Here is a 27,851-nt window from a genome sequence, read left to right on the forward strand (position 1 = left end):
AGGGAGGAGGGCTGGCGGGTGGAGACTCCAGCCTGCCAGAGAGGGGACACACCTCAGCACGAGATCCTCAAAAAGAGGACAGCTCCCTCCCCCGAGGGCCCCTCCTGAATTCCCTCCCACCCGGCATCCAGCCATGTGACTCCTCTGAGCAGTAACTCCTCCTCCTCCAACCTACCTTTCCTTTGAGTAGTCAGACAACAGTGACTTTTATCTATTCGTTCTTCTCTGGTTCTGGCCTTTATGGCAGAGAGACCTTGAGCAAGATATACTTGACCTCTCTATGCCTTAGTTTCTTCATTTAAGAAATGAGGATAATATCGATACCTCCCTCATAGGGCTATTATGAAGAATAAAACAAGCCTCAAAGCAAATACGCCATTATTGCTATCTCTATCCCCATGTATGATTTTCCTAATCTCAATTGGGGTTTGAAGTATGCTAGTGACTGCGCGTCCAAGTGCAGCAACGGGGCTCCCTTGCGCCCTCCAGGGGCGGCTCTCAAATACTGCACACTTCCTAGTGCAACTCAGGATCCTAGATTGAAAATGACACCCCCTCAAATAGAAATAATCCAACAAGGTTTAAATCAAAAGAGAACTGATTTGCTACAATAGCCACATGCTGTGCCCTCCCCTGGGGGTCATCAAATGTCTGGTTCCTTCTTAAACATTCAAACAACAATGACACCTCTTTTTCCTCCTGGGGCTTCCTATTTATTCAACACTGAACACCTACTTTTGTGCCAGACTCTGTTCTAGGCACTATGAATGTGCTGTGAACAACACAGAGGAAAATCCATTCCTTTGTGGAGCTGTCATTCTAATGGAGAGATAAAGATGTGACAAAATAAGTACCCTATAAAGGTGTATCAGGTGGTTTTAAGTGCTAAGGAGTAACAAATCAGGAAAGGGTAGAAGAGATGCATGGGCATGTAATTTTGAACAGAGGGGTCAAGGCAGGCCTCACTGAGGGGATAACCTGTGAGTCAAGACTTGAAGGAGGTGCAGGACAGAGCCATGGAGGTATTAGGGAAAAATCATTCTAGGCAGATGCAAAGGCCCTGGGGTAGGACTGTGACCTTTGTGAGATGAGGATTGTCTTGTTACTGGATGCATCCCCAGCAACCAGTGGCACTTGGCACTTAATAGTATTCAACAAATATGCCATGAATGGATAAAATGCCCAGCTGTGGGCTTTAGGAAAAGCTTGCTCAGGGCTTGAATGATGGCCCCAGTGCTGTCACCTGCTCCACCTGTTGGCTTTGTTCTCAGACAACTTTTCTCCTGTGGTCCTAGACGTAACTCAGCTTCAAATCCCACTCAAGCAGTAAGTATTAATCTCTCATATTCCCAGCAAAAGCCCCAACACAGCACTGGCTGGGTGGGTAGATTGTATGTCCCTCCTCCATCCAGTCCCTGAAGCCATGGATGGGGTGTAATGGTGGCTCAGAACGAGGTCACATGCCTCACCCACAGCACACTGAGACGGGAGAAGAACCCAAGGACGTCAGAGGTTATGGTTATGGCTGGAAAGAGGGAGAAAGGATGCTGGGAAGAGAGAAAGAACTAATGTTTTGCAGCTTAATCATAACAACTGGGATTTATTTATTCATTTATATTGAGCACTCCTGTGCTAGCCCCAGATAAGGTGCATTTAATGCTCACAACAATCCCATGAAGTAGGTTAGCTGCATTTCACAGATACATAGCTGAGGCCAAGAGGAAGCTGAGGCTTGAGATTTCACAGCTAGTAAGTGGCAGTTCCTGGCATCTCCCAGCTCACAGGGAGCCCAGAGCCTGTGCAGGGCTCCACCCTGAAGTCCCTGTGCTGTCTGGTGGCTGCCCTCACCCAGCCAGGGACAGGTTGGCAAGACCAACCACTGAGCTGAAGGCAGAAGCCCTTAGCATTAGAGCACAAAGAGAGATAATTCTTGATAGAGAAAGAGAGAAATGAAAGACAGCTCAGGGCCAGCTCCCACTGAGCCCGCAGGCAATGAGGAGATGCTGGCAGAGGCTGGAGGCAGCTGAGCCAAGCTTGCTCTTCCAGTGGAAGTCTGAGGTGGCAGGGAGGCCCACAGGAGGGTGGCTGCCTCTCAGGTCTAGGGCCCCAAAGGCCCAGGAGGAGGATGGGATGAGTCAGGGAACTCAAGGGAGAGTCTGGTATTTATGGTACACCTGCTGTATACCCAAGCCCTGACAGCTGCATCTCCTTCCAAACTCAGAAGACACCAGCAACCTGCTATTAGGAAGACTGCTCTACCTGCTGTCCACAGTGTCCCTGGCATCCAGCCCTGCACAGTTTCAGGTATACAGCAGGTGTTCAGTAAATGTTTGCTGCTACATGAGTCACCCGAAAGCCCTGTAAAGAGGTAAATTCCTAACCCATTGCCAATATGAGGAAACCAAGACTCAGAGAAAACCAAGGCACCACCAGTATTGGAGTCCAGCTGGGCCCAGCTTCCCACAGAGCCATGCCTGGAGTTGTAAGATCCGGGGCAGGCAGATCTCAGGTGCAACTGGCCACATCCCACAAGAACTGGCCAGGCACCTGAAGACCTTGGGGCAGCTGGCCACCCACAGTAACAGGGCTCAGCTTTCTTAGAATGTTTGCTTTTTCTCTCTCTTGCCTCAGTTTCCTAATCAGTGAAATGGAAATGGTCATGTCCACCTCACAGGGGGTTAGATCAGAGGCCAGGGGTAGGCCCACGCAGGTCAACTTCCAGCAGAGAGCTCTGGAAGGGCGGGTGAGTTGGGATGTATTTGTTGCCAGCACACTGCACCTGGTACAGGGAGGTGTCCAATAAATGCCTGAGGAGGGCAGGTGCTCAACAGGTAATACTGCTGACGCTGCACAGGGAGAGGCATCCCCACCACCACGGCATCTGCCCAGTACTCCAGTTCTCACACAGGGTCCCTTCCTACGGCTGTTGATCCAAGTCCAAGTTCCCAGAGCTTGGAAGGTTCGGTTCAAAGAGAGGATTACACGTGTTTTTTGTTTTTGTTTTTAAAGAGGACAGAGGATTCCCATTTCTCAAAGGGAAGTCCCTTGGAAATGGAGTGGAATGTAGGCTAGAGCATCCAAAGAATCTGCCAGAGCTGAAGCCAGTGGGACTTGTCCAGGGATATCAACCCTGACCTAAAGGGGCACAGTGATTCCCTGGGGCTGTTCCATTCTCCAGGCCGGGCCTGGGTCAGTCCCAGTAGGGCTGATTTTTTTCACTGGTGAAGAAAGGGTGCAGAAAAATGTCCCCCTCAGACCCAGCCAGGCCTTGACTTAAAGCTTTGAAGCCTTCCCCAGTTTGGGAAGACAAACAAGGAGAACCACACAGCTGGGAAAATGAGAGATGGAGCCCTTAATGTGAGCCATCCACCAGGCCTGATTTTTCAGTACCAACTCTATCCCCCTGGGGCTGCTTCACCCCTCCTCCTAGAATCCTGTCTGCTCAAGCCTCCTCAGCAAGTCCCAGTGTCACTCTGGAGACTCAGAAGGTGACAGGGGCTGAGCTGCTCAATAGTTACAGCAGGGACCCTGGATCTGAGAGTCCAGGTTGGCCCCTAGCTATGTGATCTCTAGCAAGTGACCTTACCTGTCTCAGCCTTCCTTCTCTTGAAATAAAATGAGGATAATGATGCCTAAGGGAGCTAAAGCATACAATAGTTTCTCAATAAGGGCAGCTTATTAGGGTAGAGAGAGGGTCCCAGGTTGAAGCCTGTAAGGTAACCTGATATTGGTTGAGGCTCTGGAAAGGCGCGTGGAGCAGACAGCGAGTGGGAGACCTGGGGTCCTCTCCAGCCGGCGGGAGGACGAGTCCCGGGAGGGGTGGTGGTGGGGACGCCTTGGCCTGCACCTGGGGCCACTGTGAGTGTCTGAGCGGGAGCCCGTGCCTCCCCAGGGGCATCCCCGGGGCCGAGGGCACCCTCCACCAGCCAGGCCACGCCTCTGGCCTTCAGTCGGAACCCACCCTGCCGCGGGTTGTCGACCGTGGTCTGCCCTTTTTCCAAAGGTCCGGCCCGGTGCGCCCCGCGCGCTCTTGAGAGAGCCTGGTTCCCTCCCCAGGTAACACACCCAACCGCCACCCCCCCCCCGCCCCCTGCTCCTGCCAGCCGCTCCCCGGGCTTGGGCCCGCAGGCCTCGCCCCTCACAGGTGTCTGGGGCCCCTCCATTTGTTCTGAGACCCGTCGCTTCGGCCCTTCCTTCAACGCTAACTCGCTCCTCCGACCTCAGGTCTCCTGTCCCTGTCACTGTGTCCCGAAGGGCAGAGGCCTCCGCTGGGTCCAGGGATGGGGCCCAAGCCGGCGACTGGGCATGTGGCTGCCCTCAGCTGCATCCCCCACTGGTGCCACGAGGCTGCGCGTCGCCTCCGGATTGGGACCTGGAGCGCGTGGACCAGCAGGTGTGCAGCAGCGAGCCCTCCTCCAGCCAGAACTGCGACAGCCCCAGGGCAGACCTCCGGACGGCCTCCTGGGAGAGAGGAGGGGCAAGTACAGGTTTCCTCCTTACCCCAAAGTAGAGGGTTCCTAAGCCAAGAAATGATCCAGAACTTTCCGCCACTTTGCCTCATGGAAGGCCTATGTTGACACAGTAACTTTTTTCATAAAAGTGAAAATCCTCTTAGGATTTTCTTTTGGTTAACGAAAACAGGTACGAACGTAGGTCTTTCATAAAAGCCAAGTGGCACTCAGAAAGTGGCACTTTTCTGGAAAGTAGTGCATGCTTCCGACTCTTGTTTTCCCCCTCTGCGCCCCAAGCCTCCTGCCCTCGGCTCCTTTAGCAGTGGGAACATAGAAGCGTAGCCCACCTGGGAGGGCCATGCCTGACTCCATTATCTTTGGTTGCCTCATGTACTTTGATACTGTCTCCATATTAAGTGTTCAATTAATATCAGAATATACAGCTAAATAAGTGAATCAATTTAATAAATAAATCCACTGTTTGTCAGGTGTGTTTGGGGGCAAATGTGCTAAGTCTTCTTCATTCATCCCTGTTGCCATACCATGCAAGCATCAAGTCATAAAACATTGTTTCTTGGTCCATTCAAGACTGAGACAAGAAGGTAAACATTTTGTACAGTACACCTGACAGCCAGAAACTCAGTTGCCTCTTCGTTTGGATGGAGAATCGCCTCTCATCTTCAGCTTGAAGTCTTGCTCTGGCTGGCCTGGGCTTCAACACAGCAGTGTGTATTCAACTGTTTCTGTTTTTCCTCCTGTTCTCTGGAGTTGTTTTCTTGAGAGTTTTCCACCAGGTCTTGCCATCTATTATGAAAATATTGTATGTAATGTTTTCCAAAGGAAATCTAAAAACACACAGAAGCCATACTGCACAACTACATGTATAGGAATACCTCCTGTCTACCTGCTGGGTGGCAAAATGAGCTAATGTTTCTGAGGGGTGAGGATTCTGCTTCCCACCAGGAAGGTCTGCCGTGTGTGACATGCGGGATGATTTCAAGGTGCAATCACTGCGAATGCACAAACTTGGAAACTGTCCGCTTTCTCATGCCTACCTGACGTCAGAGCCACTGTACCTCAGCTCTCATCAAGGGAATAATCAAAATATTTAGCAACTGGTACAGACGGGCCCTGCCGAGTCAAAATGGCCACTGTTGGAACAGAGCCCTAGAGGGTCTCTGCTGTGCCAGGCATTAACTCTGCATTTGCAGGATCCTAGGGAAGATGGGGAAATCTGGGGGAGGCTTTGGGAAGGGGCTGTTTACCCACCAGCAGAGGCATCTTTCCATATTCTAACTAGTGCCACTGTGCCAGCCAATGTCAGCCCTGCTCTCTCCTCCACAACCTTATCCCTCCCGGCCCTCTTAGAGCTGTACTTGTCCTTTCTCTTCTACATCCGATGCCTATTTCCTACTTTTAGCCAGAGGCTGTACCATCTCCTCTTTCAGTGGTCCTCTCAGTATGGGAATATCTGTATCTGCAGTGGCATTTACAGGCAAGCATGGCCCAAGCCAGAAAATCCAAAACCCAGCTGTGCATCAGAACCACCAAGGCAGTGCCTCAAAACTGACAGTCTGAGTCATCTGTACACCTACGGAGCCAGCCAGGTGACACTGATGTACAGCCAGTCTTAGAGGTCGCTGCCAACCTCCTAAATCCAGGATCAGCAGGAAGCTCTGGGGCAACACTGGTACAAACACCCAAAAGTTCTTGGAAGGTGGGAGCTAAGAGCCACTCACAACAGCTTTTTCTTCCTGATGCATGTGGTCAACACCAGCAGAAACAGCACTGTGGCCACGAGGATTCCTGCCACTGAGACAGCAGACATAATGATGTTCCTCTGTAGGAAGTGCAGAAGCTGTGCACACAGCCAGTCTCTCTTTTGAACATCTAAATGAGAAGACAGTAAACAGAGAGAAATGCCCATGCAGATCTGCAGCATACCTGTTAGTTCTGCTTGTAGCAGAAATGAAAACCTTAGCATCGTAGCCATGGCTCCAGATGGTCCTCTGCAAGAAACTGGCTCTGTTCAGAAAAATACGCTCATACGCCTTTAGGTGGTGGAGGTGAGGTACAGAGGGTATGAGCAGGCAAGCAGCAAAGCCACGATTAAGGGTCAACAAACCAGTGTGTAGGCAGTAAAGAGAAGAATGGATGGGAGTTCAGATGGAGGCAGGAGGCAGGAGCACTGGAGGAGGTGAAGAGTCCTATTGCCATGGCTTTTAAGACTATTCGGTTTTCAAGAGCAGTGATACCACCTCTTCTCTGCTGCCCTCCACCAGCTTCAGGAAATTCTGCCATATATATACAGCCTCCCTCGTGTGTGCAGGTGTGGGGGAACTCCATACATAAGGCAGATGGGATGCCAGAGAAGATCCTGAGCTCTTACAGCCCCCTAGGGATCTGCAGAGCTCTTGAAGGTAGGTTTGGGGCACAGCCACCAACCAGGGACTTGGGAGAACAGGTGATCTTAGCTAGATGTCAACAGAAGGAGACCCCAGCCAACATCGGGGACTCCTAGAATCCACCCAATTTGTAATGTGACCAAAAGAGGGATCAGGAAAATGGGGCACAGAGGTACAGTGACAGAAATCGGATGGCTTCATGTGGAGAGCTACTGATGGAGCCTAGTGATGCCGGCCAGGAAACCCGGCCTTCCTCGGTTCTGGGGAGAAAGCTGGGCATGTCGCCCTCCCCCTTCCATCTACACTATGTCAAGGGGGAGCAGCATTAAGCCACTCTCAGGGCTCTGTAGGAAGAGTTCAGCACTGAATTTCTTAGAGTTAGGAAGTGACACCAGTTACAATCTTGATAGCAGGTGGCTATACAGAGGGAGTATACTAGGCTTGGTACAGGCACACTGCCACGATGGGCAAGTTTCTACCCACTCTGAATGAGCCCAGGCTCAGATAATCCAAAGCTAAAGATCAGAGACTAGGTTAACATTTGGCATTTAACCACCTCTGGTTGTCAGAAAGCCTCAGTGCACAGTAATGGATGGTGCCCATGTTATGAATGACGGTGGCTACATAAAAGAAAAAACATAAAAGTGGCATCTTTTTTGAAACGGTGGCCAAATCCCTAGAGTGGTCAAATTCCTAGAGTTAATTTAAGTCATAATTTTAACCACAGGTGGTATACTTTCTCAGGTAAATTAAACATATGCTAACATCTATTCTGTTAAAATACCATGAAAGGCAAACAGATGCATTCTGAGGTCGTCTGTACTTGTGTTTCTTATTATCTCACTCTACTAGATTATCACCTGGCAAAATCACTCCTGTAAGTATTTCTTTATTGACAGTAGTTAACTGCTCACCCACATCCCTGTCGAATAGAGAGGATTCTTTATCCCTCTTCTCCTCTGAAATGTGACCTACAAACAACAAAAGACAAAATGTGTTAGTTGAAAAACGACTATTGGCCTGTGGTTAATTCTGCTTTTATGATAAAAGTCACTTCCTCTAGAGTCAAAGTGAGGAGTTAGGGAGGATTCTGGAGGAGTTCAAATGTACATCAGTGTTTCGGTCTTGCTTATTTTTCTAATCTAACAAATTCCTGGGTGACCCACCCTTAGACCGATGCTGTGGTTCTCACACTTGAGTGCGAGTCAGAGTCATACCAGGAGGCCTTGTTAAAAAACAGGTCGCTGGGCCCCACCCCAGCCTTTCTGATTCACTAGGTCTGGGGGACCTGGGAACGTGCATTTCTCACAGACCTGAGCGACACAGCTGCTGCTGGTCAGGGACCCTGCCAGAGCACCCCAAGAGAACCTTTCAGCCAGCTGCTGAGCTTCTCTAACCCCAGTCTCTGTTAGTATAAAATAGAGATAATAAGACCCACCTTACAGATAGCATAATGTGCATGAAAACAATCTAAAATCACAAAGTACTACAAGAAGTGTTTCAGGGCAAGGCAGGAAAAGAAACGACATTGAAATATTCTCTTATTGGTAGACAGACTGCAGAATGGTTTAGTCAAAACAGACAGGCTTGAAAATGAGAAATGTTAGCATCCTAATTCTGCATTGGCTATCTTGACTGATGGGCATACGAGACCTTGTCAAAGGGGGCTGAGTGGTTTAGTTTGGAGAAAATTGGGAAGCCAGGAGAGATGTTTTTGCCCCACACAGCAATGGCCCTCGGAAAGTCCTGGGAGATGCTCTGAGAAGTTCCAGGGCACAAACCAGGATGAGTGGGTAGGAGCTCCAGAGACATGTGTTTGGCCTAACCGTTCAGTAGTTAGAAAGTCAGTCTATCAAAAGGGAATGAGAGTGAGAAGTAATGAATCCACACCCCCAGGAGACTTCCAGGCGGGAGCTGCGCTGAGGGCTCACAGGCAGCCTTGGGGTGAGTCTGGTGTGGGAATGACACCATGGTTAAGACTGTGGTGGAGGTGTGTGGTAACAGCCTCATGAGGTCTTAATTATTCCTAGGCAAAGACAAAAATGTCCCTTATTTAGTTTGGCTTAGAAAAGACAGAAAACCCCCAACTTAATGTAATTCACCATCACTTGACTTTGGAAATTCCAGCTTGTCAGACCAGCTGAGAGACGAACAATCCCAGACAGAAAACTCTGGGCAACACAGTTAGTCCACCAAGCAGCTGCATTTGCTTTACTCTTCCAGAGCGTTAAACCACCTGTCCCCGAACACAGATCTTTACTTTCCTTGTTTCTGATAATGCACAACAAGCGGATTCCCCACTCCCACCATGCAGACTCCATCTAAGCTGCCAGTGACCTGCTATGCCCAAAACTGTCTTAAATGAGCTCAACACCAAGAAATGTTCACACTGGGCTCAAGGAAGAGTTGAAGTCTTACATCTCATACTTTCTCTGATTTTTTGTTTTGATTTGTTTTTTTACTCTTAGGAGACTCTAGTATTGAAATGAGCCTTTGATTATATGTTAATGGAACCTATTGCTGCTACACTGTTGTTAACCGAGGATGAGATTCCCTCTGGGTCATCCAAGATCATTAATAACTGAATTCTCTGAAGACCTGGGCACACCTTTTATAAGAGACTTCTCTCTTAAAAGGATAATTTTCTCAGCTCTCTTCCTACCCAGCCCTTTTTACCATTAATTTTTGTTGTAGTTGTTGAATGGTCACTGCTGCTAAGGAAGAGGTGCAGACAGTGTGATCTGGGACTCCCTGGTCCCGTCAGAGTAGTCTCACAGCAGCTCCTGGCCTCTGAAGAGGGCCCGGTGGCCTCCTTTTCTTGTGAGGCACGATCATGGTACCGTTTGCAGACTTTCTCAGGCCTCCTCTCTTTCCACGCTCCCTGCTCCCAAACTGTTAGTTAAGCAGACCCATTTCTCTTTTGCTCGCTCAATGCTCCGTGCATTTTCTACCACCTGAAGCACTTTTTAAATACCTTAGATTTCAGCATATTTATCTCTAATAATGATTGATGAGATTAAGCAGTGAGCTCTTGGAGGACACTCATTTAGCCCTCTTACTCTGGGGAGCACCGGGCAGGAAAGCAATATTTAGGCTCTCGTGAGAGAAAGAATCGTGACTCTTGACTGCAACCTCATGAGAGACTCTGAGCCAGAACCACCAGCTAAGCCTGTCCCGGTAGCCAAGAGGGATCATGTGCAGTACAATTGGTGCAGGAGGGTCTGCTTCCACTCATACAGCTGTTGGCAGAAGGCATCTCTTCACCAACTGTAGGCCGGAGGGCTCACGTCCTCATCACAAGGGCCTGTCCTCAGGGCTGCTGGAGCATCCTCACAGCAGCTGACCCTCCCTAGAATGAGCAGTCTAAGAGACAACCAGGCAGAAACCACAATGTCTTTTAAGACCTAATCACTGAAGTAACATGCTGTCACTTCTGCCATGTTCTATTCACTAGAAGCAAGTCACCAAGTCCAGCCCATACTCAGGGGAAGGGGGATTAAGCTCTGCCTTTGGAAGGGAGGGGTATCAAAGAATTTGCAGGCATATTTTAAAACCACAGTAAGAATTAAATTCCATGGAAGACAATTGAACAAAGGAATACTTGTGTCCACATGAATATAAAGATTTTAATGAGCTACCTCTGGTTTTGTGCAGGAATCGTGGATGGAAAGAAGTGACACCATTCCAGAGGCATCTCACTCTGCAGGGAGCCTGGACTTGGGTATGTGACCTGTGCCATTAAGCAGAGACCCTGAATGATCTCCATAATATTAGGTTGAGCCATATGCAATCAGAGAGATTTGACCATTTTTGACCTACAAAAACAGTAAGCTCAAATGATTCAGCCTCACATTATAGTCCCAAGGGAAGTTACTAATCTACATATATCTTCTAATTTTGAGGCTTCTAGAAACCGAACATCATGGATTATCAAGATGAATGTGATGATCAGTTTGTAATGGGATCTTTTGTTTACAAATATGTGTATATGGAATTGAAACCTAGTTCAGACTGATCACTACACACCTTGGGGAAGATTAGAGGAGAATAAGACTATTTCATGTTTAGAAAGTAGTCAAGCACTGAATCAAGCTCCTATAAGGGAGAAAAATCAATAAAGCTGACTACCAAAGGACAGTTTTAGAGACAGTGATGTCATTTTTGGTAACATGCAGAAGCTGTAGAGAAATCTCAACATGACAAGTTGGGGCATGCCACAAAGGTCCAAGAGAGGGTGCCACACTTTTCCCAGAGGACCCAAGCTCAGCAAGGCACCAGGGACTCCTGGACCTGTCCAGTGTCATAATGGGGGCAGAAGTGCTCATAGTCAGCTTCTGCATTTGAAAATTATTTCATCTAGTGACTCCTTGAAAGGAAAACATTACCTGCATTGCTCGCCAGTGTCAACACTTTGAGCACATCAGCAGCACATGTGGAGCCCACTTAGCAGACAGCAGAAGTCTTACCTTGAGCAAATGGGTGTCTGGTCCAGTTAGGGAATCTAATGACTAATCATAAGCCATTGCAAGTTGCTCTTAAAACTCTGCCTAAAAATTCTTTCAGGTGTCCCTAACGTGGACACAAATAATGCACATATAACTGAGTATCCCTTACAGGCATCTGGAGTTCAAACACCAGCAGTGTCTCCTACTGGGGACCAGCTGGACCTGTGGCCAGTTACATAACTTCAGTACCCATGTATGTAAAATGCGGGCCTAATAATAATAATAATGCGACATACATGGAACTGTCAGGAACAGTAAACACCATCTGCGATTCTGGTTTCTTCCTCTGAACAACCTCCACAAAGCAAGAACCTGCCTGACACATGAACTTGAGGGGTCACCCCAAAATAGAGGGATAGTCACACTTTAGACCACAGACTTGGAGCTTACGGACAGGATTTCAGACAGTTCTTTCACATCTGATTTGTCTTTGCCACACAAATAGCTGTTTTAGAGAATGATAAGATGGTAGTGTAGTGTATATGACAATGCATAAGCCTAAGAAATATGTGCACTTACAGCTTTAAAAACATATACTTGCTTTCTTTCATGTCTGCCTTTGTAATTGCTTCGTCTGCTGCTCTTCTTCCATCAAAGGGTGTGTCATGCAGAACTTTAGAAAATGTTTGCTGTAGAATTTTATCTCAAGCAAAGTAAATAAAAACATATAAATGCCAGCAGGGGAGGACTGACATATTTTTCTCTGTAAGTACCTGGTCTTGGAAAGGGAAATCCCTACTCTCTAATCATTCCTGAAATACTGTGATCGCACTGGATGTCCTGAGCAGTAAACATTGCCCACTAAAGAGAGGCGGCTAGAAATTTCGCTCCAAATCTCGTGATATTTAGTCATAATTTTCCTTCTTGCTCCTATCGTCATTTTAACTTCTGAGACTTTCCCCAAGATGGCCCATAAAAATGGGTGAAGTCTGCGCATGTAAAATAAAGAACAGATTTCCGAAAGTCAGAAAGCTCTTCATCTATAAACTGTTCTTAATTATTCATAGTTACATTTCTTAAAACACACTAATTTCTCCTCCTTTTTTAAGATTTTCAGGCTTCTATTTTTTCCTGGGGCAGCAGTTTATTTTGCCTTCTAGGTTTACTTTGCAAAGCTACAGAAAATAATCATCACAAATTTCATATATTTTGAATATATTCTGAGTCCTTTCTCAAGAGTTGTTGGTATATTGGTGGGTGGATGGAATAGATGCTTAGAATAAGGACACAAAAAGATTAACTATCACATTCAATCATTCCAAATAATTAGTTCTCATCAACTGGCCCCCTTCCCTGATGAATGTGTTAACCTACACGTTCCTGAATTGTTGCTCAGAGAGAACCCAGCAAGTTTACTCATGGTCCACCAATGCCAAGGCCAATCCTAGATGGCACGTGGTAGGTCAGCAAGCCTTTGTGGGGCAAAGGGACCCACCCAAACCCCAAACCATACACCCATCTTCAAATGCACTCACTCCCCTTCCACACGTGTGGGGCTGGATTCAGAGACACAGGGCACCTGCAGGGAGAAGAAAGTCTTCTCATCCCTAAATGAGAATTCCTGAAAGCAGGGACAGTGGGACTACCAGAGCAATCTGCACCCACCTACCCATCCATTCATCAGGCATGGTAACCTACCCATCGTTCACTCAGCCTGACGGTCAGTGCAGACTTACTGAAGCCTCTTTAATGGCACACTTGGAAGAAGGGCAAACCCAGAATTCCAGGCATGGAACCATGTCTGGAAAAAAGGTCCCCATCCTGTGCAGAGAGATGTCCACTTCCAAGCAGGATCAGCAGACCTGGCTCTGTGATCAGAATGTCTAATGGCTCCTCACCCAGAGGGAAGCATCCGTGCTCACACTCATGGGCACTCCTCAGACCCAAGGTGACCGTCAGTATTCACTCCTGACCTAATTCCACTGTATGTCTCCACCACGTATTGTTTATCTATTCATCTGTGATGGACACTTGGGTTACTTCTATCCTCTATCTATTATGAATAAGGCTACTATGAACACTGGTGTACAAGCATCTGTTTGAGCGCCTGTTTCAATTCTACTGGGTATGTATCTAGAAGTAGAATTATTGAATCATATGGTAATTCTGTTTAACATTTGGAAGAACTGCCAAACTGTTTTCCACAGATACTTCTCTATTTCACATTCCTACCTACAATGCACAAGGGTTCTAATTTCCCTTTTTTCCTTTATAACAGGCATTCTAATAGGTGTGAAGTGGTATCTCATTGTGGTTTTGATTTGTGGACTAGTAATATGGAGTAACTTTCATGTGCTTATTGGCCATTTTGTGTATATTCTTTGGAAAATGTCTATTCAAGTCCTTTGCTCATTTTTAAATTGGGTTGTTTGGTTGGTTTTTGTTGTTCTGATTTGTAGGCATACTCTATATATTATAGATATTAATCCCTTATCAGATATATGATTTGCAAATATTTTCTTCTATTCTGTAGTTTGTCTTTTTTACTCTTGATTGATAGTATCCTTCGATGTACAAGTTTTAATTTTGACGAAGTCTAACTTACCTATTTTTTCTTTTGATGCTTATACTTTTGGTACCAAAATTAAGATACCACTGACAAATCCAGAGTCCTGAAGATTTTTTCATGTTTTTTTCCAGTAGTTTAACAGTTTAGCTCATAAATTTAGGTCTGTCTTTAATTCAGAACTACACTGTTTGATTGCTGTAGCTTTGTAATACATTTTGAAATCAGGAAATATGAGGCCTCTGGCTATGTTTTTGTCTCCTGGGAATCCATCTGAATATTAGGATGTTCTATTTCTACAAAAAAAAATGCCTTTGCAATTTTTGACAGGGATTGTACTGAATCTGTAGATCACTTCGGGTGTTACTGACATCTTAAAAATATTAAGGCTTCTAATCCATGAACATGGGATGTATTTCCATTTTGTGTCATCTTTAATTTCTTTTGCAATGTTTCATAGTTTTCATTGTACAATCTTTTGCTTTCTTAAGTTTATTCCCAAGTATTTGTTCTTTTTGATACTATTGTAAATGGAATTGTTTTCTTGATCTCCTGTTTGGATTATTATTAATGTGTATAAATGCAACTGATTTTGTGTGTTGACTTTGTATCCTGAAACTTTCTTAAATTATTTTATTAGTTCTAACAGCTTTTTGCATGTGTCTGGAGTCTATAGAATTTTCTACATATACAATCATATCATCTGTGAACACAGATCATTTTACTTCTTCCTTTCCAATTTGAATGCCTCTTTTTTTTCTTGCCTAGTTGTTCTGCTATAACTTCCAGTCTATGTTGAATAGAAGTGATGAGAGTGAGCATCCTTGTCTCATTTCTGATCTTAGAGGAAAAACAAGTCTGATGTTAGCTGTGGGCTTTCCATATATGACTTTTATTATGTTGAAGTAGTTTCTCTGTACTCCTAATTTGTTGAGTGCTTTTATCATGAAAGAATGTTGAATTTTGTGAAATACTTTTCATGCATCAATTGAGCTGATCATATAATGTTGTACTTCATACTCTTAATGTGGTATATTAACTGATTTTCATACATTGAACCATACTTGCATTGGTAGTGGAATAACTACCACTTGATCTGGTGTATAATCCTTTAACTATGATGTTGGGTTCAATTTGTAATATTTTGTTGAGGAATTTTGCATTTATATTTATAAGTAATATTACTCTGTATTTTTCTAATAATGTTTTTGTCTGGCTTTGGTCACCAGGGTGATACTGGCCTCTTAGAATGTACTAGGTAGTATCCCTTCCTCTTCAATTTTTTGGAAGACTTAGGGAAACAGTAGTATTAGCTCTTATTTATATGTTTGGTAGAATCACCGTGAAGCCACCTGACCCTGGGCTCTTCTTTTTTGGGAAGTTTTGATTACTGATTCAATCTCTTTACTCATTATAAGTCTATTCTGATTTTCTATTTCTTCATTACTCAGTTTTGGTCATTTGTAGATTTCTAGGAATGTGTTCATTTCTTCTAAGTTATCCAATTTGTTGGCATAAAATTGTTCATAATTTCTCTTATAGTCCTTTCTTTTTCTGTAATAAGTACTAATGTCCCCACTCTCATTTCTGAGTTCATTTCTGAGTCTTCTCTTTTTTTTATTCACTCTAAAGATTTATAAGTTTTGTAATCTTTTTAAGGAATCAATCTTTTGTTTCATTGAATTTTCTCTATTTTTCTATTATCTATTTCAGTTATTTCTGCTCTACTCTTTATTATTTCCTTCCTTCTACCTTTTAATTTAGTTTGCTATTATTTTTCTAGTTCCTCAAAGTGTATAGTTAGGTTATTTATTTGAGGGCATTCTTGTTTTGTTAATGTTTGCATTTTTAGTTATGAATTTCCCTCTTAGCATTGCTTTTGCTGCATAAGTTTTAGTGTGTTTTGTTTGATTTTCATTCATCTCAATGTAATTTCTAATTTCCTTTTGGCTATTTAACAATGTGTTGCTTAATTTCCACACATTTGTGAATTTTCCTATTTTCCTTCTGTTGTGGATTTTTAACTTCATTCCACCATGATCAGTAAAGATACCTTGTATGATTTCAATCTTTTTCAATTTATTGAGACTTGTTTTCTGGCCAGTATATGGTCTATCCTGGAGAATGTCCTATGTGCATTTGATAAGAATGTACATTCTGCTGTTGTTGGGTGTTCCATATGTTTGTTAGGTCTAATTGGTTTATGGTATTGTCCAACTCTAGCTCTATCTATTATTGAAAACGCAGTATTGAAGTCTCCAATTATTATTGTAGAACTATCTCTCCCTTCTATTCTTTCAATTATTGGTTCATGTATTTCAGTTCATTTGCTCTGTTGTTATATCTTTATTGTTATGTCTTCTTTCTGTATTGAACCTCTTATCAATATATAATGTTCTATAAATCTCATAAACTTTAAAAATTTGATATCTATTTTGTTGGAAAACAATGTAGTCACTCGGGCTCTCTTTTGATTACTATTTGCATGGAATGCCTTTTTCCATCCTTTTCCTTTTAACCTCTTTGTATTTTTTTTTTAACCTTAAGTGATTTTCTTGTAGACAGCATATAGGTGGATCCTGTTTTTTTCTATCCAATCTGCTAGCCTCTGCCCTTTAATAACAGTTTAATCCACAGAAGGAACAAAATAGCAGTAGACTTACAGACACCAAGGAGGGACCAGTGGTTACCACAGGGCAGGGGTTAGGGAGGATGGGGGGAAGAGGGAAGGGGATTAAGGGGCACAATAATTTGCAACCACAATATAGGTTGGTCATAGGGATGGTAGTACAGCACAAAGAATACATTAATGATTCTGTATCATCCTACTTCACTGATGGACAGTGACCTCACTGGAGGGGGTGAGGACTTGATAATATGCGTAAATGTTGAGCCACTATTGTTGTGTATTGGAACCAACATAAGATTGTATATCAATGATACTTTAAAATAAATAAATAATAACAGCTTAATCAATCAACATTTTGTTTTTTAATTAAGGTATCATTGATATACAATCTTATGAAGGTTTCAAATATACAACAATAGTGAGCAACATTGTGGTTTCAACATTCACCCATAATATCAAGTTCCCCTCCACCCCATTGTAATCACTATCCATCAGCAGAGTAAGATGCTATAGAGTCATTATTTGTCTTCTCTGTGCTGCACAACCGTACCTGTGACCTACCTATATTGTGAGTGCTAATTATAGTGCCCCTTAATTCCCTTCTCTCTCCCTTCCCACCCACCCTCCCCAACCCCTTCCGTTTGGTAACTGCTAGTCCCTTATTGAACTCTGAGTTTGCTGCTGTTTTGTTCCCTCAGTTTTGCTTTGTTGTTATACTCCATAAATGAGTGAAATCATTTGGTACTTGTCTTTCTCCGCCTCACTTATTTCACTGAGCATAATACCCTCTAGCCCCATCCATGTTGTTGCAAATGGTAGGATTTGTTTTCTTTTTGTGGCTGAATAATATTCCATTGTGTACATGTACCACATTTTCTTTATTCATTCATCTCCTGATGGACCCTTAGGTTGCTTCCATATCTTGGCTATTGTAAATAGTGCTGCAATAAACATAGGGGTACATAGGTCTTTTTGAATCTGAGATACTGTTTTCTTTGGGTAAATTCCTAGGAGTGGAATTCCTGGGTCAAATTTTTAGTGTTTTGAGGAACCTCCATATTGCTTTCCACAGTTGAACTAATTTACATTCCCACCAGCAGTGTAGGAGGGTTCTCCTTTCTCCGCATCCTCATCAGCATTTATTGTTCCTTGTCTTTTCAGTGTTGGCCATCCTAACAGGTGTGAGGTGATATCTCATTGTGGTTTTAATTTGCATTTCCCTGATGATAAGCAATGTGGAGCATCTTTTCATGTGCCTGTTGGCCGTCTGAATTTCTTCTTTGGGGAAGTATCTATTCATATCCTCCGCCCATTTTCTAATAGGATTATTTGCTTTTTGGGTGTTGAGGCCTGTGAGTTCTTGATATATTTTGGATGTTAACCCCTTGTTGGATATGTCCTTTACAAAAATATTCTCCCATACTGTAGGATGCCTTTTCGTTCTGCTGATGTTATCCTTTGCTGTACAGAGGCTTTTTAGCTTGATGTACTCTGATTTGTTCATTTTTTATTTTGTTTCCCTTGCCTGAGGAGACACGTTCAGGAAAAAGTTGCTCATGTTTATATTCAGGAGATTTTTGCCTATGTTTTCTTCTCTGAGTTTTATGGTTTCAATCTATCAACATTTAATTTAATGTGCTTACTATTAAGGAGGGATTTACTTCTGCCATTAAGCTATATGCTTTCTATGTCTCTTAAATTTTTTGTTCTTTAATTCCTCCATTACTGCTTTTCTTTGGGAATTAGTTGGTTTTTGTAATGTTACATTTTATTGTCCTCTTCATTCTTTTTCTGCATATTTTTAGTTATTTCTTTGTGGTTACATTGAGGGGTACAATCAACATCTTAAACTTATAACAACCTAGTCGAATGGTACCAACTTAGTTTCAATAGCATACAAACACTCTGCTTGTATATATCTTTGTTACTCCCCTTTTATATTGTTATTACCACAGATTACATCTTTACACATTGTGTGCCCATTAACATAGATTTACAACTTTGTTTTATGCATTTTCCCTTTAAATCATATTGGAAATGTAGATAAGTTACAAACAGAAATTACCCTTATGTTGGCTTTTATATTTATCCATGTAATCACCTTTACCAGTGTTCCTTATTCTTGGGCTTAGAGTTACTATATAGCATCCTTTCATTTCGGCCTGAAGGACTCTCTTTAGCATTTCTTGCAGGACAGATCTCTTAGCTTTTGTTTATCTGGAAATGTCTTAATTTCTCCTTTATGCTCAAAGAATAGTTTTGTCAAATAGAATTCTTGGTTGACAGTACTTCTTTTTCCAGACTTTAAATATATCATACCACTGCTTCTGGCCTACATGATTATTGAGAAAGCAGCTTTTAATTTTACTGAGGCTGCTGTGTACATGATGAATAGCTTTTTCTTGCTCTCTCAAGATTCTCTCTTTGTCTTTGGGTTTCAACAATCACACTGGAATGTGTTGCAGTGTGATCTCTTGCATTTATCCTGCCTGGAGTCCATAGAGCTTCTTGGGTGTGTACAGTTATCAAATTTGAGAAACTTTTGTCCATTATGTCCTCAAATATTTTCTCTCTCTCTCCTCCTTCTGAGGATTCTATAATATATATGTTGGTACGCTTGATGGTATCATACAGGGCCCTCAGGCTCTGTTCATTTTTTTCTTTCTGCTCCTCAGAATGGATAATTTCAATTGCCCAAGTTCAAATTTACTGATCCTTAACTCTGCCTGCTTAAATTTGCTGCTGAATCCCTCTAGTGAGTTTTTCATTTCAGTTACTGTACTTTACAATCCAGAACTTCTCTTTGGCTCCTTTTTATAATTCCTATTTCTTTGATATTCTCATATTGTTCAAACATTATTCTCCTGACTTCCTTAAGCCCTTTGTCCATCATTTTCTGAACTCACCAAAGAGTGTTAACATATTGAAGACCATTGATTTAATATCTGTGACTAATAATTCCAATTTCCAGGTTTCCTCGAGGATAGGTTCTCTCAAATTCTTTTTATTTCCTGGGAATGGGCCACACTCTCCTGCTCCTGTAATTTTTTGTTGTTGAGAGCTGAACGTTCTGAGTATTATAGTTTGGTAACTTAGGAAATCTAAATCTTCCACTCCTCAGGATTGCTGATTTCTGCTCGTTGAGGGCTACAGCCATCCACTTAGGACTTCTCCAAACTATTTAGGCAAAGTGTGTATTCCTTGGGTGTGGGTGCTGAATTCCCAGTTCACTGTCTCTGCAGTTCCTCAGTGACCTGACAAGTTTCCTTCAGTGTCTCTATCATGAAAGGAGAAAAGTAAAAATATTGTCTCTTTAATACCCTTGACAGAGTTGCTTGAAAGCCTTTTCAGCACGTGGGGATTGAAACAATGGTCAGCCTCAGTGCTAGCCCTGTGTCAAAAGCGGTGATCAACACATACCCAAATTTCTGGAGGACAAGGTCCCTAGTTGTCTCTGGCACCAGCAAGCCACACCAAGAATGTGGACTGCTGACCCCCTGGCTACCTGCTATGGGGCTGGAGGTTGGAGAATGGCTGGGTCCCCATGAAACACTGAGTTCACCAAAATTTACTAGTCTCTTCATCAAGCTTTCCCCTGGATGAAACAAGTATTCAACTAGAATTCAATAGTCCAAAATAGTTGCTTAAGACAGTTCTTATCAGCTCAATTGCAGCTTTGGGGAAGGGATGTATTCCTGGAGCTCCCTACTCCACCATCTCCCTTGTAGACCTTGATTTTTCTCAAATGTTACAAGAGAGGCTTGGAGTAGACCAGTGAGTTCCAATGTAGAGTCACCTGGAGGTATTTTAAAACTCATACAAAGGTCTCATCCCCTGCCAGGGAATCTGATCAGGTGTCTCTTTTTCACAATCTCCCCAGGGAATTCTCATGTTCAATTAGGACAGACCCATCTCAGCCCCAGGACCTCACTGTCTCCAACACATGCAGAAAACTGGGCCCCTCCTCAAGGCAGATGACCGTGCAGCTGGTCTGAGCTGGGGTCTGATCCTGCCCTTCCAATAGCTCCCAGTTGGTGGCCCTGCTGCTCCTACATGGATCCTCCTTCAGAAGCAGAATCCTTTCCCAGTGTTTGTCTTCTGTTTTGCTTAGTTTCTTGAGACCTGACACTTTGAGGAACTGCTTCAGCCTCAGAGCAAACACTGTCCTTCCCATCAAAGCAGGAGGAACAGGTTATTGGGGGCACAACCACAGACAAGCACAAGACTTCAAACACAGCCTGCTGGTTTCACGTGAGGGAGTTACTTACCAGCTAGTTTAGCCAAATGTTCTTCTTGCTTATTTGAACTTGATGCAAATGCAGTGCTTTTCAAGCTCTTCTCCTGAGGATTACCTGTGGGAAAATACACGTCAGCTGTGATTAATCTTTCATTGGATCTGCATGTGTTCCAATCAATACTCCCTTGCATGGTACTTGGAGAGGAGCATTGGGCAATCTGCTCGCTGCAGGAGGAAGGCCTTGGATTCTGGTCCACCCTCTGAGCGCCTTGTGAGCTTGGACAGCAAGGTTCTGTGGGGCTTGGTTTTCTCATCTGAAATGGTGGAGAAGGCATCCACCACGGGAGGCACACTTCATGTGCTGCTGTGATCTGCAGGCTGAAAAGCGCTCTGCCTTGTCACGTCTCAGTGTTATTATCCATCATGAGCTGCAGTGAGTGGCGCTGGTTCTGAGCATGGTTATGCTCAGTGCTCAGGGGTGGAGGAACAAGAACAGATGGACACACATCTCGGTGTCTTTTCCATAAACACTTCCTCCTGCATGGGACATGATGTCAGCAAGCAGTGGCTTTGACCATCTCAGAAATGTGATGCTTTCTTGTTTGGGAGTGGGGGGAACAATACTACTGCAGACTCCGCACGACTCCACACTGTGTGTCTGTATTTGGGAGCGGATCAGAGGGCCTGAAGTTCTCTGTTTGACCTGTTTGATAAGCACGAGGGATTCCTGCTGTTCCCTTGACAAATGAAAAAATGAAGCTGACTGGGTCCACAATCTCTCCTAGAGTGTCAGAGACTGATTTCAAGGCTGCTGCTGACATGCTGCGGCCACATCAAGGATCTGAAGTAACTGTGCTAAAAGACTCTAGCAACTTGTGGAGATTTTGAAATATATTTTCAGGTTTTCATTAGGGATGCTGTGATGTCTCAGAGGTGAACACCTTTTCCTGATTCAAGGCCAACCCTTTTTTCTGGCACTCAGGGAGTGGGCAAACCATCCAAGAGGAGAAATCTCTCCTCTAATGAAGGTACTGTCAGGGCCACAGTGCCCACCAATTCTGACTGCCACAGAGCATTCATGAATTATCTGTGAGAATCTGAACTTTTAACATAAAGCCAGCAACCACACGATTCCTCATAGATAATCTGCATAACCAGGTAGCAATTAGTGCACATGTCAGCTTTCAACTCTACAGGAAAATTGGTACTCAGGTCATTAATGCTGCAAATAACTATTGCTCCCAAGTCTGATAGATTTTTGAATAAATGCAAGAAATAGAAAGTTCTCTCATGCTGAGATATTAGTAAAGCATTAACAATCAATGGAAGCAAAGTTAGCTCATGCAGTAAAACATTTGATCATAAAATCCTTCGGTTTTTTAAGTGCACTGGCAAGAGTAGTGGCTGTCTCCCTTTTTCTGATGTCACCCGCCTGGCCTGTCTGATCACTGCTTTGTGATCTCAGTCTACCTGATTTTTGGAGAACAATACTGCAGCTGTCTCTATCACAAGGATTGTGTCTATTGCTTTTGCTTTTCTCTACAGACCAAATATCTTTACGCTGAGAGAATTTCCCAGAATGTGGTTAATTAGTGTAGCAAATTACAATAGTGGTTCCAAAAGCTGTAAGACCCTAAAAATAGAGTATGGAAACCTAATGCTCATTTTTAAAAAGCTATGTTCAGAAAACGTCCATAACAGTGTTATCCAGGTAGCTAAAGGGTGGAAACAACCCAAATGTCCCTCAACTGACAAATGGATTAACAAAATGTAGCCTATCTGTATAACAGAATATTATTCAGCCATAAAAAGGAGTGAAGTATTGATGCCAATGTGAATGAACCTTGAGAACACGTTAAATGAAAGAAACCAGACACCAAAGACCACATGTTGTACACTTATAAAATAACCAGAATAGACAAATCTATAGAGCAGATAGTAGATTAGTGGTCGCCAGAGGCTGTGGGAAAGGGGCAATGGCAGGTGACCACTAGCAAGTGTGACATTACCTTGTGGGGAGATGAAAATGTTCCAAAATGAAAGATTGCTGATTCACAACTCTAGGGATACTAAAAAAGACTGAATTACTCACTTTTAAGGGGTGAATTTTGTTATGTGAATTTTATCTCAATAAAGTTGTTATTTAAAATATAGTGTGTGTGTGTGTACATGAGAGGAGAGATCATACAAGATTGGCCTGATTAGCACATGGAGGTTCATTATACTAATCTCTCTCCTTGTGTGTACATTTGAAATTTTTATAATATGCATGTGTGCTGTTCTCCCATGGCACTTTGGATTTTGAGAAAGCTTCCAAGTAAGGAAAAATGTTATAGTTCCTCCCTTCTGAATAAGAAATCCTTACGGCAGATTCAGGAGGTAAAGAAGGCAGATGTGGAGAAAGCCTGTGTTCTTCACTCTGGAACCCACAGAGAATAGCACATCCTGCCTGATTTAGGCTCACAGTGCACCTCACACCTTCTCTATCTGCTGTAACAACAGCCTGGTGACAGTACCTTTGACCAGATAGGAAGGGTGGAGCTCTGCACCTTGCCAACAGTCCAGGAAGAGAACAAGGAAGAGGGTTTCTGCTCCTCTCTTCTTTACCATAGTCTGTATGCAATCAGGGAGAAGCAAATCTCCAGAAACCCTTCCAACATAACAGCCTTGGACTCCAGAACACTGCAGAACCTGGCAGTCTGTGAAGTCACACTCAGAAACCAGATGGGGGCAGTTCTACAGCTGGAAAGGGGAGGACCTGGTGTTTGTAGACGAGGACGGGAGGGGGACAATGGTTGCACTGTGGTAATAGCCTCCCTGCTCACTGCAGTGTCTTCCTCCATCCTGCCCGTACTGTAGCCTGAAAGCAGTAGGATATTAACCAGGACTCTGAAGGTGCATGTGACAAAAAATTAACTCAGTTTAAGTGAACTGGAAGTAGCTGAGGTAGCCAGAAAAATCTTATGCTAAATCAAGACATCACATGAAGAAGGTATTTACAACACCAAAAATATTACAAACAAAAGTATAAGGTGATGCTGTCACTCATGGTATCACTATTTCCCCATTATGTTTTTGTAAGTATAACTATTTTTAAAGGAAAATTCTATACTTTAGCATCTTTAACCACTTTTTTCCTGCATATTCATCTTACACTGGGTCTCACCAATTGCACAGCCAACCTGCCTTAGTCCTCGAGTTCATGCAATGTATGCAGTGTTGAGATGGAAAGGGTCTTTGGGGAATAAAAAGTTACACAGAAAGTTACACAGTAGAATTCTGAGTAGTTCAGGCAAATTAGTTTGCTGGCGCTGCCATAACAAAGTTACCACAAAATGGGTGACTTAAACAACAGAAATGTATCTGCTCAGAGTTCTGGAAGCTGGAGGTCTGAGTTGAAGGTGTCAGTAGGGTTGGTTCTTCCAAGGCCTCTCTCCTTGCCGTATGGATGGCCACCTTCTCCCTATGTCTACATCATCTTCACTCCATATGAACCTGGGTCCAAATTTCCTCTTCTTAGAAGGCCACCAGTCATATTCACTGGGGCCCACCCTAATGACCTCATTTTAACTTGATTACCTTCATAAAGAAATACCAAATAAAGCCACATTCTGAGATACTGGGGGTTAGGGCATCAACATATAAATTTAGAGAGAAGGATACCGTTCAACCCACAACACTAAGTAATGGCAGCAACATAAATCATCTCTCTAAAATATCTTTAAAAAATTAAAAACAAAAAAGCACATATAGAACAACACAAACTCCCACCCTCAACAGAACCAGAAGGCAAAAATATCCAAATTCAAATTACCAGTAACTAGAAAAATAAACACTAACCCCAGGCACTGATTCACTGTTCTGCAGCTTGCCTTTGCAACAAGGAAATGCAGCAGCCCAAGACAGTCCAAAATCTCCTCTAGAAAGAGAAAACCCACCCTACATGTGGAAATGCTGACAGTATGTCCTGGTAGATCAGAACAAATAACAATCGATGGAAATGACCTGGGAAAAGAGGATGGTGTGGCTTCAATAAAGTGAAATCCTGGAAGAGGCTGAGTGTGGGCTGGGCGTGGGGTGGAGATGGAACCCTTTGGGGACCTTTTACCAGGGAGATTTCACACAATGCTGATGGTTAGTAGAAACTGAAGCAATGGGAAATAGGCTAACTTCAAAGTCAAAATGTGCAACCACTTAACTGTTGACCCCACTGCCTACTCCTGTTACTCTGCCCATTTCAGCGACAAATCAGTCCTTCCACTTACTCGGGCCAAAATCCAGGGTCATCCTAGACTCCTCTCTTTCTCTCTCACCACACATGCAATCCATAAGCAAATCCACTCAGTTTGATTCTGACACACATTCCTAAATCTGGCCACCTTCCCCACCTCCACTTCCCCAGTGGAGTCCAGACCACCATCATCTTCTCTTTACTGTCCATGAAATAAGAGGCCAACCAAATCCCCTTATCATTCTTCAGACCACTATTGAACCCCAACAAATCCCATTACCAAAATCTTCACCCCCTCCTCCTCACCATTCCCCTCCCTTCTATCTGTCCACATCACCAGAGGAAGAGAATTTTGGCTGCTTGGCATCCTAAGTGACCCTATGGTGCACTTACCTTAAGTGATCAGCAGACTTCCTCTGCCTGATTTCTTATTTCCAGGCATTTTACTATCATTATTATTTTATTACTTTATTATTTCCTAATGTTGACCATTAGGCATGAGAGAAAAACATCTATATTTATGCAGCATCCAGGTCTAGAGGAGGAGTCAATAAACTCTTTCTATAAAAATCAAATAGAAATATTTTAGGCTTTACAGGCCATATATGTCTAGCTTCACATTCTTTATTCTTACAACCTTTAAAAATGTAGAGCATTGGGGGAAAAACATCAATGAAACCAAAAGCTGGTTTTTTAAGAAAAATCAATAAAATATATAAACCTCTAGCCAGACTAATGAGGGAAAAAGACAGAGGACAAACATAATGAATATCAGGACTGCAATAGTAGACATCACTACAGATACTCAAGACAGTGAAAGGAAAGTAAGGATTGTGAACAACTTTTTGCCAATAGATTTAACAAGCTGGATAAAAATGAACAAATCCCTTCAAAGATACAAACAGAGCTTACTCAAGAAAAAGTAAAGAATCTGAATAGCTCTATAGAAAATAAATTACTTTTCTTTATAAAAAATTTAAAAAGCTCTATACAAAAGAAATGGAATTTGTGGATACAAACCTTCCCACAAGAAAACTCAAAGCCCAGATGGCTTTACTGGTTACTTCTATTAATATTTAAGGAATAAACATCAACAACTGTATACAAAGTGTTCTGAATAGTTGAAACTGATAAAATACTTCCCAACTCACTCTGTGAGCCCAGCATTATCCTGATACCAAACCAGAGAAAAGATACTAGAAGAAAAGAGAACCATGGTTAGTATCTTTCACAAACATAGACGCAAGAATGCTTAACAAAATTGTAGCAACTTGAGCCCAATAATATTTGTTAAAAGGATAACATATCATAATCAGTGGGGTTCATTCAAAGAATGCAAGGCTGGATGAACATTCAAAAATTAACACAATTTGTCATATCAATAGAAAAATCACATGATCATCATTATAGATGCAGAAAAAGCACTTGACAAAATTTAACATTCATTCAGGGAAAAACTATTGACTAGAAAATAAAGGAGATATAGATTAAAGATGGCAGCGTGAGAGCAGAGACAGAGGCTTCCTCCTAAAACTGGATACAATTAGAAAATATAGTTGGTGCAACTAATCCTGAGAGAGCAACAGGAAAGAGGACTGATCCAGAGTGTATACACCTGGAGAAAAGAGCAGACCTCACCAAACGGGGTAACGTACCAGAGCTGTGGCTCGGTGGGACCCCAGCCCTTCCCCCACCCCAGCTCACCGGCGGAAGAGAAAAGGAGCAGGGAGGGAGTGGAAGGCTTGGGACTGCTGAATACCTAGCTCTGGAGATCTGCTCTGGGAGCACAAACCTACATTTCATGGTGCTTGCATGATACTCGCATGACGACTGGGTTGGAAAGTTAATACAGGCAGAATTTCTGGAGAGACTGAGATTCCAGCTGCTTGTGGAAAGCAGGGATCCATATCTGGCTGTTCTAGGACAAAAGCTTATACGTGTGTGCTTGGCCCACTGGTTCAGGCAGTAGAGACAGGCACAGCAGCCGGGAAGCAGGCAACAGCTCTTTCCTCCCCACTAGGCACCAATACCGCTCCCCTGCAATCCCTGACATTGCTTCAGGGGCTAAGCAGCTCCAGAGTAGAGCTTCTGGACACTAGAGGGCGCCATATACAAATATGAAATGCCAAAAGAACCTGGTCCAGAGTAAAATTAATATAACTCCAGAGGAAGATTTAAATGACATGGACCTTATGGCTCTTCCTGAAAGGGAGTTCAAAATAAAAATCATCAACATTCTAATGGAGGTATGGAAAGATATCCAAGAACTCAGGAATGAATTCAGGTCGGAGATCCAATCATTGAAGAGTACGATGGAGGGTATTAAAAGCAGGTTGGATACAGTGGAGGAGACAATAAGTGAAATAGAAACTAGAGAAGAGGAATACAAAGAAGCTGAGGTACAGAAAGAAGAAAGGATCTCTAAGAATGAAAGAATATTGAGAGAACTGTGTGACCAATCCAAATGGAATAATATTTGCATTATAGGGATACCAGAAGAAGAGAAAGAGAAAGGGATAGAAAGTATCTTTGAGGAGGTAGTTGCTAAAAACTTCCCCAGTCTGGGGAAAGAGATAGTCTCTCAGGCCATGGGGATGCACAGATCTCCCAACACAAGGGACCCAAGGAAGACAACACCAAGACACATAGTAATAAAATTATTAAAGATCAAGGATAAGGACAGACTATTAAAAGCAGCCAGAGATAGAAATAAGATCACATACAAAGGAAACCCCATCAGGCTAACATCAGACTTCTCAGCAGAAACCTTACAGGCCAGAAGGGAGTGGCATGATGTATTTAATTCAATGAAGCAGAAGGGCCTGGAACCAAGATTACTTTATCTGGCAAGATTATCATTTAAATTTGAAGGTGGGATTAAACAATT

The 27,851-nt window shown here is 43.2% G+C and overlaps 1 protein-coding gene across 1 annotated transcript; it reads right to left on the reverse strand.

Annotated features, from left to right (window-relative positions):
- Nucleotides 1–5,059: 5,059 nt before the first annotated feature.
- C2H2orf92 (chromosome 2 C2orf92 homolog) lies at nucleotides 5,060–13,003 on the reverse strand. The gene is given in 5 exon segments (XM_057497525.1): nucleotides 5,060–5,238; nucleotides 5,241–5,296; nucleotides 6,191–6,341; nucleotides 7,717–7,827; nucleotides 13,000–13,003. Coding segments are annotated over 5 exon segments (429 nt in total). The 3' UTR covers nucleotides 5,060–5,131.
- Between the last annotated feature and the right edge of the window lie 14,848 nt (nucleotides 13,004–27,851).

The sequence above is a fragment of the Manis pentadactyla genome, chromosome 2, assembly GCF_030020395.1.
Source record: "Manis pentadactyla isolate mManPen7 chromosome 2, mManPen7.hap1, whole genome shotgun sequence".
NCBI lineage: Eukaryota > Metazoa > Chordata > Mammalia > Pholidota > Manidae > Manis > Manis pentadactyla.